The sequence below is a fragment of the Erithacus rubecula genome (assembly GCF_903797595.1).
Source record: "Erithacus rubecula genome assembly, chromosome: 1".
NCBI lineage: Eukaryota > Metazoa > Chordata > Aves > Passeriformes > Muscicapidae > Erithacus > Erithacus rubecula.
In genome coordinates this window covers 42,439,032-42,453,808 of record NC_136658.1, presented here as the reverse complement: position 1 = coordinate 42,453,808, position 14,777 = coordinate 42,439,032, and the positions used below count along the sequence as shown (strand labels likewise).

Below are 14,777 nucleotides of genomic sequence, written 5' to 3'. Positions count from 1 at the left end.
TTTGGGTCTAGCAGTCTTGTGTGCCTCCAGAAGGGTGCAATAATTAAGAAAGTAATGGCTACTAGTCAAGGTGGCTATTTTGAAGCCAATGGTGAAAGAACTACTTCAAGACATCGTTTGACTCCTAGTCCTTATAATAGAAAGCAAATCCAACCTGTCTGTTTTACAGAAAATGAATTCACAACTTTGATGACTTTTGCAGGAAAATGGATATTCTGCTGGATTTGTCAGAAACAAACATCCTATAGGACCCTTGGAGTTGTCTGATACAATAAACATAAGAACAACCCTTTGATATCAGGAGCATTTTTGACCATACGTGCAAGAGGCTCAGGAAAAACTAACAAAATAGATTGGTTACTTAGCCACTACTCAGTGGCACAATAATGCTCTAGTAACCCCTATAACAGAACAAATACATTCAAATTGACCTTTGGAAATAGCTCCTTATCCATGGTAACTTTTGAAGAGGTGAATGGACACAGGGGGAAGGGAATTTTTGTAACACTGAAATCTTAACAAATATATATGCCAGAAATATAGCTCTTAACTTTTTTTTTTTTTCAGCAAAGCAAGGTATCACTAGACTAGAAGAGTCTTAATAAATTTAGAATTAAAATTTTTTTCATAACTTTAAACATTTGCCCACAAGTAATTTTGAAGCATCCATCTATACAAATTACAGCAGAAATTAAGTGAAATTCAGAAAAACTACCAATTTCAAGTCTCCACAGCTATTGGCAACACAGCTTTCTTCAACCAAATCATTCACTTTTTTTTCCAACTGCCTCATCTTCTCTTCTAAACTAAAATTAAAAAAAAAAAACAACAGAAGGATTAACACTAAAGTAATGTAACTGCAAACACTAAGCTTTTACACATTATATTCTCAATAAAACAACTCAATGTCATATCACATGTCACAACTAACTGGTTTTCCCATCAAAGAAAGTATCATGTATAACTGTGCCTAGAGAAGATTATCCAAAGATATCACATTCACACTCTTAATTGGAGAACAGAAACCTAAGAAAACATAAATCCACTTACAAGAACAGTCAGACAGGCAAATTTCATGAACCACATTTGTTTAGGAGAAGTAACTACAAAACAATAGATGAACTTTCATATCAAACACTAATGAAATGAAATACCACATTAAAAGCAATTTTTATTTGCATATATAATTCTAAGGCATTGTTTAAAAATGCAGGTTATAACAAAAATTGTAGTTCTTCTAAACTTTTTCTGTTGCGAAATAAACATTTCAGTAGGAGTCCCTATTCCTATATAGCTACATTTGGGGAACTGAACTTTGGTATTGGAAATCTCAACAATTTTCTGAGTGAAATCCCCAATATTTGCACCAGCATGCAAGTTTCAGCTCAAGTGCTAAGCTCAGAGTGAACAGGGAGAGCAGGCAACTTCCCCCAAGATCTTCCCAAAAAACTACAAGAACCACAGTGTTCCTTGCCTGTCACACACACTTTCATGGTCCTGCACAATTTTGTATCAAAGCATTCATGTGAGAACAGCTAAACCCAGGCTGCTGAGCTAGTCAGAACCAGGAATCACTGAAATCAGATGTTCATGGAAGTCAGCCAACCACATGCACAAATGTTTGTGGCATTATTCCACCAAGTTCACAGTTTGGCCCCTCAAGGTTTTTATAACTGCCTGGATGTTTTTAAAGTCTGTGCATGGTTGGTTTTCTGTCACTGCCAATGCTCTGAAAGAATGTAATGCAGAACTGAACAAACCTGTCTGAAGTTTTCTTTTCCAGAGGTGAAGCAGGACCTTTTGCTTGGCCAAGAGGATCAAACGAAGAACCTGAAAAATTAACAGAGTACTGAAAAACTGTAAAATAACATCTCCCTGTGGCAGCTGGTGATTTCTACAAAACATACCTCTCACAGCTGCTTTAGTGTAACCTGCAGCTTGCACTGCTGTCATTGGCCGAGAAATCCCATCCTCAAATAAAGAAGATATGTTGAAATAATCTCACTAAAAATCATGTTGTAGACAATACAGACATAATTATATATTTTCACATGTAATTTTTGTATAATATTTTTTTTTTATATATCGTTCATTGCATGTCAGTAAATGTTAGAAAGTACAATACTCTTACTGTTTCCAAATCTGTGCTCAAATAAGACACACATCACTACCCTCTTGCTTTCTGACAGTATTATGTTCAAAAAAGGACAAATTAAAAGTGTAGTAATTTTTATTAAATCAGTGAACTTCTAAATACTTGTATCCAACACTTACCAGAAAAATTTATTGTTCCAAATGAATATAAAATGTTAATATTGGAAATTTTACCTGTATAGCTCCTGTCATGGGTCTTCCCATAGATGAAGTTAAAGTTGTCTTCGACTATAAAAATAAGTAAGTTGTTTGAAATTGAAATTCACAAAGTATAAGAAACCTACATATGTTATTTTTAACACTAAATTTTAAAAGTTGAGCTAACTCTCACATAAATTCATAGCAAAGCTCTCATTTATGTTAGTCATATGCAATATACTGCCAGTGGCTGGCAGGCTTAAAGACGTTGAATACTTCAGTTAGCACAAATTCACAGTAAAGGTTTTCTATGCATTTGGATACTTCCATTAGCTATTTTAAAAAGAGGCACATAGAAAATTGTCTGAGGCAGCAAACTTTCCTTTATTAAATTATTGAAATTGCTACCTTGAAATTGAACAAGTAATTCACACAAAATACTTCAGTAAAATTCTGTGCAGAGCTGACAAAATCTGTCACTGTATTAATCTCTTAAATTATATTTCCATGCAGATTTATTTTATTAATACATCAAAATATATCAAAGAACACAACCAACTTTTCCTGATTCAACTACAGATGTTTCAGAGGTCACATTCATCAAGAATTGATTTTACCTAAACTTCCAGAAAACTTTCCCAAGCCCAAATAACAACCAATTCAGTTCCCCCTGCAAGTGAACACTCTAAATGCCTTATGCAGTACAGAAGATTTGCAGCATGGTACAGGAGAAAATAAAAACAAGCAGTAACCACACCTTGACCAAGTGCAAAGTTGTGAATTGAAACTAATGAATAGATGCATTTCACTGGAATGAAATTCTTAATTTAGAAGTGCTCACTTTATGCATGGAATTAAATGGTACATTTATATTTTGCAAATTATATTTTCATTAAGGATACAATAGAACAAAAACCTACCCCAAATCCAGTAGCTAGAGGTCTTGGACTTGATGTACCAGGAATTTTGGCTGTCACCTGGGTGGGGAAAAAAAAAAAGAACCAAACAAAAAAACCCCTGTCGATTAAAACCTGTATGTGTCAATTATTAGTGTTTCTATATAGTAAGATCTACATTAATGCAAAGTGTTTTAAAAGGTACTTACAGGGGGTCTCCTTCCATGACTTGTTCTTGCTGCCTGTTGAAAAGCCACATCATTTTCTAAATCCTAAGGGAAAAAAGCCCCAAAACATTAACCTTTTAAAAACCACAACACCCAACCTCACAATTCTACAACCTTCAGACTACTGAAAGCAGATAGGTAAAATATCAGAAATTCTTCAGAAAATACTTGAAGATAACTGATCAACAGGATTTACTGACAACAAATTACAATTATATTATTTGTCTTTTTTGTATTTTAGACTAGGAAATGTAAAAACTTGCTACTTTCTAAAAACACAGAGGAAACAAGAGCTGAAGTTATAAAATATAACATGAATTTATTTTTCCATCCAAATGCCTTTTACTTATGCTATTTCTGAATTTTGACATTAACTACTGCAAAGCAAGACATTAAAGCATCTCATGTCTCTCAGGTCCTGCAGCAGCTCCCATGAACTGGGTACTGGGATTTCACACAAGATCCAAATCTTGCTAGTGGCTTTGGACCAAAGACATCACTGTTGTCCCAACTCCACCACACCAGCAGTTACCCAAAAATTATTTGCAAGGCTACTTTAGGACATCCCAGATGCTCTACCCAATTGCACAGAGACCTGCAGGATTCCATTATAGTGAGCTCCTCCAGCAGCAGCACAGTAGGAATCCAATGACCTACTGACCACTCAGGAGCCTCTTTTGTCAGAAAACCTGCTGCTGCACACAGCCTGGGAAACACCACATTGAATGTGACTACAAATAATTATGAGCTTATACTTAAAAAATTCTAACCATTACAGCATCTTACATCTGTTGAGATCTGCTCATGTGTTCAGTTGGAATAGAAAGCTATCAAAAAATTAGCTATTCAAGACGATCCCTGAGAAACTTCAGATGTTTCTTGATAAACAATGTAAATTTCACTTCCAAGCAGTTGTAAACTTGTATGTTACTGTACCCATAAATTCTAACCGAATACTACTAAGTATAGGAAAGGTGGGAAATAGCAAATATTTTACCTCTGTGTCAAACATGGGATTATAATCATTGTAGCCAGAATAGAGATCATCTTCATTATTCACAGGAGCTGGATGCGCATTTTGCATCATTTTTCTGTGAAACATATAGCATGCCAAATGTCACCTCGGTGGTTTTAAATAAATATTTAAAAACGCACAATATAAACAGTAGTAGTTTGTTTAGTCTTAAAAACTAGGACTCGCCTATAGAAACAATTAAACAGCACAATTTCATGGATTTATATTTTTTATACTTACGCAAGTTATGAAAATTGTTTTAAAGATATTTATAATTAAAAGGAAATGATAATAAATAACTGCATTACTACTTCTAGAATGGTATCTGTCCACTGTCAGTGAACTCATGTTCAAGACAATATTCCCAAATATTCCAAAGTTAACCTTTATAGGCCAACTGTAGTAGTAAGTCTAATGAAAAGTATTTCATCTTGCTTCAAACTTCTTCCTTCCCTTCCCCTTCCCCTTCCCTTCTGCATTCTAACATCAACATAGCTACAGTTATGAAGGCATTTCAATTAAAACAGGTTTTAAAAGCCAGCATTACAGAAGCCCGGGTTCCAAAGTCATTCTCCACCAATATTTCCCAGTCTAACACGGTGCGCTCACCTGGTGCCCTTTCCCTCACGGAGGGCCGGCACTAGGGGTGCTCACTTTGCTTGGCTACCTGTTTTCATAAAAACCTCAAGAAGGCAACATTTGCTTTCATGCACAACATGAAGCACATGCTCTTCAGCAAGCAAGCCTCAGCCAGGACGGAGCGCACGGTTCCTCTGCAGCGGCAGGATGGGGAGGATGGGGAGGATGGGGAGGATGAGGAGGATGAGGAGGATGGGGAGGATGGGGAGGATGGGGAGGATGGGGAGGATGGGGAGGATGGGGAGGATGGGGAGGATGGGGAGGATGAGGAGGATGTTCCCGTCGCTTCCCTGCCGTGCCCCGCGGCCGAGGCGCTCCGGCGCGGGTTCCTTCCGCGGGGTCTCGGCGATGTGCCCCGCAGCGGGGTCTGCTCAGCGCACGGGCGGCGCTCCCGCCCTCAGCCCGCCGCGGCCGGGCCCGCTCGGCGCTCGGGGCCGGGCGGCGTTGCCCGGGACACGGCGGCGCTCCCCGCATGCACCGCGGGCGGGCGGGGCGAGCCGCGGGCGGGGCCGGGCGCTGCCGGGGCCGCTGCCCCGGGCGGTGGCGCCGTGAGGGGCGGGCTGGGCCTCGGCCGAGTGGGTGCTGTGCTCTCGCTTCGCTCTTGCAAAGGGAATGGCCGTCAAACGCCTGGATACGCGCTTCATTTCCAATCCAGTCGCAATCCATAAACGTCACCATTTCTCCCAATGAGCTGAGAAATCTGCTCTCAAAATTGAAAGGCTCAGTTAAAAAAAAAAAAAAAAAAAAAAAAAAAAGGGAAGTTGTTAAATCTTCCCATATGGCATAGCCTCTGAAACTACATTTTTTAAAATCCCTAATGTATTCTAAAAAGACGATTCTCTCTGCCGTCTTTCCTACTTGGTGTTTTGGAAACCCTAACAAGTGTTTTGAATTGCCCACGGCAAATCATTATACTCTAAAGTTTCCTATGCCTAAATAGAAAACAGAATAGAGAAGGGATCTCTGAGCACGCCTACAGTATTTTTGACAGAGAAAACATTTAATGAGGCCAATTGTAACCCCACTGCCTTATGCCAACTGCATAAGAAAGCTGCAAAGACAATATACAGTATAGTCAGAACACCCCTTTTATGGTCAGGGTTTGTGCACATTATGCAATGTCAGGATCTTCTGCTGCTCACTTTTTAGCCTCAAAGTCCTTTCTGTAGAGATAAGTGCAGAGGATATGAATGAAAGGTCTTTCTACTTTGGCTCCCAACAAGAGAAACAAAGATAACATAAAGAATTATTAAGATATTATCACTTCTGTCATTAACCTGTTCACATTCCATGCATGAACCACTTTCACACAGAAACTTGAGACCTAGACCTTTGGACACGAGAATCTTCATATCTGAATTTTCTGGAGTACAACTAGTTTGCAGAATAACAGGCTTAGGGAAACGTTTTCACTGCATTACTTGCCACAAATCATAAACTTCAGCATAAGAAATATATATACATTTTTAGCCCCTCTTTTCCTGCCTGGGACTGCTCATATATAATTGAACCTATGTTTTTTAGATTTTTCTCATTTTCCCCAGATGCATTAATATGTACCTGAGCATTAGGTAGATTGTGTGGTAAGAGACCTAGCTCTGCTATCCAGCTTGTCCATATTGTGGATCCGGTGCCCAGCGCTATTCTGACACTTCAGCCCAAATATCTAGGACAATGAAAAGAAGGCACTGTGTCAAAGGGGAAATGCATCTAATTTATAAATGAGGTGGTTCCAAGGCAACCTGGAATCTGACCGTGTTCCTATTGTCAGACTTTCTTACCCTCCTAAACTGAGTGTATACACTCAGACTTAAGCGGCCCCTGGCCTGTATGGACTCTGACCATTCTGGGAACATGTCCAGCCCCACGTTCTCAGACCTTGCATTCCAGCTGCTACTTTTGACTTACAAGAATATGAGACTCTCAATGACTTTGTTCATGTTTCTAGAAGCTGTGTCACTTAGTAACTTTGTAAATAAGGATTCAGACAAACTGTTCCAGGACCTACTAATTTGGATTCAGGGGTTACTGGGCACGGTCTGCCTATTATAATTGCTGTTAGTGTGTACCTTTGAACTGTTCATCTGATCAAGCACAAATTGGTGTTTTTCTGAATTGAAAATGTAATTCTCCCACTGTAATCTTTAAAAAAGTAATTTTCTAGTACTGATTTCTGGACTGACCAGCTCTTTGGGATTTTCTGTTGTCATGCAGAAACCATTCAAGTAGCTCAACTGCCCCAAACAGTGAAGCTGCATTTAACTGCTCCTTGGGGGACTAATGCATCTGGTCAGCATACAGTTTGAAAACAAAATGAATGGAAGAACCTCATTATGAGATGCATATGTTACAAAAAATGTATATAAAACCATAGAATATGTGAACTGTAAAGGATCCACAAGGATCATTGAAGTCCAGCTCCTGGCCCTGCACAGGACACCCCAAGGGTCACACCATGTGCCTTTCTATGTTGTACCATATGTCTTAGTTTGGATTTAAAATGCATATGCAACAGGAAAATTGTCTTCTTATTTTTACTACTGAACTATATAATTCTATCTGTTTTTGCTGAATTGTGCTTTAATAGTATCTAATAGTACTTTGCTACTATTTACTTTCTTATTCCTTCACATTACTTCTTCAGGAATCAGCATTTTAACAATTGGTAGTATTTTTAACAATATTGGTAATGTTTGCATCAGGCCATCTGCACTTTGAAAAACCACCCAAATTAACAGCACAAACTACTAACAATAATTAAAATTATAGCTTTAACTGTAACTTCATTTCAATACAACCACTAGTTATAGAACAATATGCAAACCATTAGTTAGAACTCTATAGAACAGCAATAAAGTTATTAATTAAAACTATCTTTTTAAGGAGTAATACTTCACGAACCATTAGGAATGTAGTAGCAACAGATCATAGTCCATTACAAAAAAAATGTACTTTCTGGTTGCTCTGGTGAAAAAGTGATGTATTAAACAGATCTAATACTTAACAAATGTGAACTATGCCACTGTTTTTGTTCCACACTAAAAACTCAGGCTGGAGTTCTCTGTGTTTTAAAAGCATACCATTCTCCAAGAGGGAATTCACATCTCCTTCATATACCACATCCCCATGGCTCAGAGTTAGTGAGAGTCATTTCCCCTTGCTTATTACAACCCTTTTATACCATCCTGCTTCTCTCCTGCAGTAAATTCACTTCTCTGTGGCCAGTAGCAGATTTCAGCTCCACTCGTGGGGCACCAGAGGAGTACACTCCATAGAAAGAAACTAAAAAAGTAAAGGGATCAACTGTGCAGCTCCCAACACAAGTCAAAACTGCCCCTACACCAATTTGACATTGTAGAGAGAATACATATGCTGGTGAGTGCATATTTGCTCCACTTGGGCCTCTCCTGCTGCCAGTACAAATACAGTACAGTACTTTTCATTCCCTAATGGAGCCCAAATCCTTCCACCATGTTACTGAATGGTTATGGTTTTTGATGTTTCCAGGTTTACTGCACCTTCTGTCCTTCCCATGTGAGTTGCAGAAGAGGGAGAAGAATCACTGTCTATAGCTTGTGGAGGCTGCAAGAACTGGGCCTAGAACTCTTATGCTATTGCACAAAAATTAAACTTATACTTTGTTTTTTAAATCATATTTTTTCCCTTGACATACACTTCTGAGAATTTAATTATATATATTTTCCTTTCTTCTTGCAAACTCCTCTCTCCTCTTTTAATCTACTTTGGACTTATCAGTCTGATCACTGCAGATGCTGGGGAATATGGCTGCATACCCTAATTTTGATTAAGTAATGCAGAGCTATGGGGCTTTGTCACTAATATACAGATAATAATAATGATAACAAAACAACAAGAAGAATACCAACAACAACAACAATAATATAGTTCAGATTTCATTTTCTGTTCACCCCCAGAACTAAAAGGCCCTGTAAATTGTTTTTATCACAGCTGTGATTAGCTCTCAAACCCTTGCAGTAACACTCCTGACTTGAGCTTTTAATTCTCTGAATTCATTTGTAGATCTGCAATGGCTTTTGTCTCTTAGTCTATTGCTGATGACAAGTAAGGTATAAATACACATCTCAGGAGGTCAAAGAGTATTAAAATAACTGAGAAGTACTTCTAAGTGGAAGTGATGGTAAAGTTGTCTGAAGACCATTTTTGTCAAGCCCGGATAACATTACTTTTATGTTCTAGGAACTTACAGTTTTTTTTCTTTGAAGTAAAAACCAGAGTGTAAGTATATATTGTTTGCTTCAGTTATGCTCTGGCTATACAAAGGTGTTTAGAGCATGTGCTAAGTCATGCAATTTTGAATTAGTCTTCAAAGGTGCAAAATTAGTACTTGCTAAAACTTTAAAATGCTGCTTTCTACGGCAGCCTACATAAGCCCTGAGCAGCAGAACTGGCACAGCATCCTACACTCCTTCCATCCCACTGCCTTAAATCTTCCCATGGCCCCGTTTACTGGCACTTTGCTCCACTAACACTTCCCAGCCACTGGAATATCTCAGGTTGCACGGGTGGTGTTAAGGTCAGGAACCCAAGGAGATAATAGTTTGGTTTTCTGCATGTTATCTGTTGAGCAGTCTTCATGAAGCCTTTAGGAATATATAATTTTGACATCTCCATCTCGTTGTTGAATGTAATTGGAATTAGCTAGATGCCAGTGAGCGGGCAGATGTACCAAATTATTATGTTTGCTTTATATTTTTTCTTGGAAAGTAGAAGAAATGATAAGCTGAACAAAGTTTCAAATGATAGCCAAACAAAAGCTCACTGAACTTCATCAGGAACTGTCAAATCTTTATCCCGGCATGGAATGTATTATTTTCGACTGCTTGGTTGTTCTTTTTTTTTTTTTTTTTTTTTTTTTTTTTTCAAAAAGACAAGAAAACTTAGAAGTATTTCTTGGATATATTAAGAGCACATTAACATATTCTTCGGTATTAAGCAAGCATTTTAAATGTTACGTTTTCTCTTCGTGCCCGGGGATGGCGGGGGCGGCACCCGGGCGCTGCGGGCAGGGGAGCCGCTGCGGCCCTTCCCCGGTCCCTCCCCGGCCCTTTCCCGGTGCCGCCCTAGTCCCGGCCCCAGGACCTCACTGGCCCTTCCCCGATCCCTCCTCGGTCCCGATCCCGATCCCGGCCCCGGTCCCTCCCCGGCCCTCCCCCGGCCCCGGCCCCCGGGGAGGCGCCGGCCGCGGAGCCAATGGGCGGCCGTGACATGGCGGGTGCGGCGGGCGGGGCGGGCCCGCACGGGGCAGAGGTGGCCGATCCCTCTGCCCATCCCGCATCTCCCGGTCGCGGCCCCCGCAGCCATGGAGCGCTCGCAGGTTGCCATCATCGGCAGGTAAAGCCTCTCGTCTCCCGCGGGCGGAGGCAGAGCCCCGGGAGGAGGTGCCAGCCCTGCGCGGCGCCCGTGGACGGATGCCCGCGGGTGTCTCTCGGCTCGGCCCGGCCTGCGGGGAGGGGGTCTGGGGACTCAGTGTCGGCTACGGCCCTGCCTCAGCTGTCTACACTGCTGCAGCCGGCGGATGTGCCAGCGAGGTGCTGGATCGGGGCTGGCGGTGGGTTTTGCCCCGCTGCTGCTCGATCTGCAAGTGGGGGGGATGCACCTGTTTGCCTCTACTTAGAGTGTCTCTGTTTAAGCCCCTGACAGCTCTGTGCTACTTTAAAACAAAACATCTTTAGCGAAGTAAGCTACCCTTTAGGTCTAAAAGACTGCTGTCCCTTTTCATTGCAATGCCTTGTGTGTGTGTAAGTGCAAGAGGAGTGGAGAAATCCAAGCCCAGCTTAACGCCAGCTATGTCGGGAAACTCCGAAGTTAGTCTTAGGCACTCTTGAAATCATATTGATTTGCCACAAAAGTCAACAGTGTTTCTGGCTTGCGTGGGAAAGCCTTGTTTCATCCTCTCACCGAGCTGAACGCCCAGAGTTCTTTACAAGAGTCTGGAGGGCAGAGAAGATGCGTGCCTGACAGTGACAGTGCCCTGTGCACCACGGTACCTTGTGCTACAAGGTGGGCTGCAGCGAACTTTATTAGCAAGACTGCCTGGAGCCTCGGGATGGGAGTTTCCATGCTGCAGAGTGGCACGGACGGGAATTTTACACTGTAAAATACACTGTAGCTGTGTCTGAAGGGTCGGGAGGGTTTGGCTGTGGCTCCTGTGGCGCTACTGAAGGCTTTGGTAGCGCCTGCAGAAGTTGTGTGAGCAGATCTGATTGTTAATGTCCCTGTGCCCAAAATGACAGCGTTTAACGTGTCAAAAAGCACTGTCTTGGGGTCAAATATGCTGACATCAGGCTGTAATGATGCTGTCATTACAATGCAGTAATGGTGCAAGCCTGATACATACATTACGTTGTGTGTTCTGTTCAAAAGAAAAAACCCACAATCCTAAAAACCTGTATTAAAGTGAAAGAATTTTTTTTTCTGTTTTAAGGAAATTTAATTTAAAAGTGCAATTTAGAGAGGTTATGCTACTTCGTAAAGATGTTGGTAGCTCATATATGCTTATGTCAGGTTGAAGTGATTCAAATGCTTTCATAATATAAATTGTAAAATATAAATATAAATAATGTTTTTATATTATAAGTACTTGTTAGCCAGGAGGCTGCAGTAACTAAGAAAACTTGACCATGCCTATTCTGTAAGATTGTTCTATTGCTTGCCTCAGAATTTATGAACTCTGGGATTACTACAGAGAAGCTGTTTATTTTTACTTTTGAATTGTAGGTTTTGAGTGAGACCTTATTGTCTGATTAACAGCACTAAATGCACTCTTTTTTTGTCCCAGTTATTTCCACTGATTCCTGCTATTTCCTGAAACTTCCTGTTTTGATCCTTTTTAAAAATACATAGTTAAACCAAAGGCTGAGCATGTTCCTGTTTTTTTCTTCCTTCTTTTCTCATCTGCCCTGTTCCTTTATCTCTGACTTTTGCTCCCCTTTTAATCTTTTATTGATGCCCTAATGGCCTTGAATTTTTCAGTTGCTAGTGATCACTAAAGTTTAATGCTGCAAATGCAGTGATCATGGAAGTGATAGGAAATGCACATAATTATCAAAACTCCCACTGTAACAGTCATGGATATAGAGTTCTGATCTTGTCTCTGTTATGGAATTTTTTTTCCTAATTTTTTTTGTGATTTCATGTTACTTAGGCTTGTGACACTGTGCCTTGGTGCTTCCATTTGAAAAGACTGCTGCCTGCTACACATCTAATGAAGTTAAAACCTGCATTGCTTTAAGAGAGATAATAAAATTGTGAATTACTACTGATTTCCTCCATGTATTGCTCAGTAATACGATTTCACCAAAAGATGTAGGCAGACTGTTCCTATGTGTATCCAGCATGATAAAGTGCTTCATCTAAAAATAAAGGTAGTGCTAGAGGTGGCTAGGTGGAAAAATAGTATCAACCCATGCTCAGTTGAGATTTTGTTTTTCCCTTTCATGTGCTTGTGGTACTTTCTGAATTGCTGAGAACCTGTGACATCAGTAGCTGGGCCTTGGGTTTTCTGACCACCTCTGAAGCAGAATCCTGCACTCTGGGATCAGTAGACTGCTGCCTGTCTTTAGTCTATGAACTGAACAATTTTTATTTTTTTTTAAATCTCTTTAATATAAATGCATTAACCAACTACAGGTTAAGATTGTGGCTGACAAAACTGTTGGTGATTGAGTCCAAAGTAGTGGTTTGAACCCAAAGTAGTGGTTCCTTCTATTTGAATTCTGCTCTCTTTTTTGTTTTGTTTTGGGTTTTTTCTTCCCCATTATTTTCATTCCAGCTTTCAGAGGAACTGTTATACAAAGGGTATAGATAGCAAAGGGTATTTCTCTGTTAGAGAGACTTGTTTCTCATCAGTGTGCAACTCATCTTTTCATCAAATATTGAAGAATCTAAGCTCTGGTTTGTTTTTTTGCAACACTTTCAATATTTCCTTCCCCCTATTAAATGCTGGTTTATTAATTGGCTAATTTTTTTTTCTTTTCTTTAGTGGACTCATTGGTCGCAGCTGGGCCATGGTGTTTGCTGCTGGAGGCTTCAAAGTGAAACTTTATGACATTGCACAACAGCAGCTAATGAGTGCACTGGAAGGTATTCGGTAGGTAACCTAACTGAAAATACCTGGGGATGGAATGACACTGTGGGATTTTTGTAATTATGACTGAATAGCCATATCTTGTTATTTCAGGCAGTATAAATTTTAGGCTTTGAAGAAGGCTTTGACTTAGAAGTACAGGTTAGGATCAGAAAATCTGTGCTTCCAGGAGTCACTGGCACTTCTGAAGAGAAATTTAATTTTTAAGTTATTCAGGATCTCAAGTTTAAATTCAATATTTTAAAATAGTGCTTGCCACCATTGGGTTTAAAACATATGAACATAAGAGTTTTTGCACAGAAAGGCAACAAAGACCCTTTGAAAATGGAGGTAGGTTGAAATGGATTGCTGAGAAGCCTTGCTAGAATTATTAGTATTTTATAACTAGTTTTTATACTCTTAAACTGGTGGTTTTCAGTCTTAGAAGAAAAAGTTGCTAGTGTCATTGATCAGTTATAGTTGAAGTGGGAAGCACCTTTATAAGGAGTGCCAGTTTGAGGACGTGAACACGATATCCCTTGGACCAGCTGAGTCCTGGGGGCCTCCAGCCCTCTTCTGTTGCCCATGGCACTGTGGCTAAAGCCTCGTGCTTTTGGTGCTACAAGAACTACAAGTTCCAGTCTTGCCTGTCTGCTCCTCTCCCCCAGCCTTCAATGCCAACAAGTTAATCTGTTCAGTCACTCTTAACTGGATTTCTTCCAAGTATTTCTCAAACCTTCCCTTGAACTGGTATAAATTCTTCTGTGGCTTCCTTACCAAAGGACTTTGTGTTATGCAGATTTACTGCTCACTGCGTGAGGAGCCGTTCCCGTGTGTTTGTTTTCAACCTGGCTCCTAAGTTACTTTGATTGACCCCTAGTTCTTGTGTTAGAAGAAACATGTCTGCTTGGTCCTATCACCCTCTTCTTGCTGGGCCTGAAAATACAGCTTTTATCTGCCTGTGAGAGAGGGTGAAAGTACATTTATAAAGTGGTTTGGTACACAACCTTATGTTGCTGGACTTCAGATAACTTCACAATCAGCGTCAACCTAAATGCATCAGCTCTCCCTTCATGATGCCTTGGAGTGACATAGTGTCAGCTTGCATGTCAGCTGTATGGGGTGTAAGGTGCACCTGAAAAAAGGTTGTGGTGTGTTGCATCCTAGTTGCTTTCTGTAACAAGCCTTAAAACAAACAGGAGTGATTTCAGGAACCCCTTGTAGATCAGTTCAGTTGTTAGAGTGTAGGAGTTAGTGAGATCTGCTAAAAAAGGCTTGATAATAAAAGAGCAAGAAAATCTATCTCCTCTTTTTTTCTTTTCAGGTAAATGTTAGACCAAACATCTCTGTTGCATCACCTAGATGAGACAAACTTTTTGGTTTTTTTCAGAGTTGCTGTCATAGTGATGAGATTCTGGATTATTAGGTGGCAATTTTGTGGTGTTCATTACTAAAGCCAGCACTTGCCCCATATCTTTTCCTTTTTCTAATAGCAAGATGAGGATGTTAGCCTTCCAAGGTTTTCAGCTTGAAAACATGAAGCATAGAATGTCATATGTAATAGGGTAAGGTGCTGCTTGAGTGGGTCTGTACTGTCGTGT

General features: G+C 40.3%; 2 protein-coding genes across 2 annotated transcripts in view; one reads left to right on the top strand and one right to left on the bottom strand.

The window, feature by feature from the left end:
- The window catches only part of IFT88 (intraflagellar transport 88), a 41,031-nt gene extending 35,773 nt beyond the window's left edge, over window positions 1–5,258 (bottom strand). Inside the window, exons 1-8 of the mRNA XM_079301484.1 lie at window positions 5,040–5,258; window positions 4,413–4,506; window positions 3,398–3,460; window positions 3,213–3,269; window positions 2,329–2,382; window positions 1,908–1,971; window positions 1,761–1,830; window positions 716–806 (exon numbers count right to left, since the gene is read on the bottom strand). Coding sequence (XP_079157610.1) covers window positions 716–806; window positions 1,761–1,830; window positions 1,908–1,971; window positions 2,329–2,382; window positions 3,213–3,269; window positions 3,398–3,460; window positions 4,413–4,502 — 489 coding nt within the window. The 5' untranslated portion in view covers window positions 4,503–4,506; window positions 5,040–5,258. The remainder of the gene's footprint in view (window positions 1–715; window positions 807–1,760; window positions 1,831–1,907; window positions 1,972–2,328; window positions 2,383–3,212; window positions 3,270–3,397; window positions 3,461–4,412; window positions 4,507–5,039) is intronic.
- A 5,028-nt stretch (window positions 5,259–10,286) lies between these two features.
- CRYL1 (crystallin lambda 1) overlaps window positions 10,287–14,777 on the top strand; it is a 49,098-nt gene continuing 44,607 nt past the window's right edge. Inside the window, exons 1-2 of the mRNA XM_079304732.1 lie at window positions 10,287–10,442; window positions 13,093–13,200. Of these exons, the coding sequence (XP_079160858.1) occupies window positions 10,411–10,442; window positions 13,093–13,200 (140 nt within the window). The 5' untranslated portion in view covers window positions 10,287–10,410. The remainder of the gene's footprint in view (window positions 10,443–13,092; window positions 13,201–14,777) is intronic.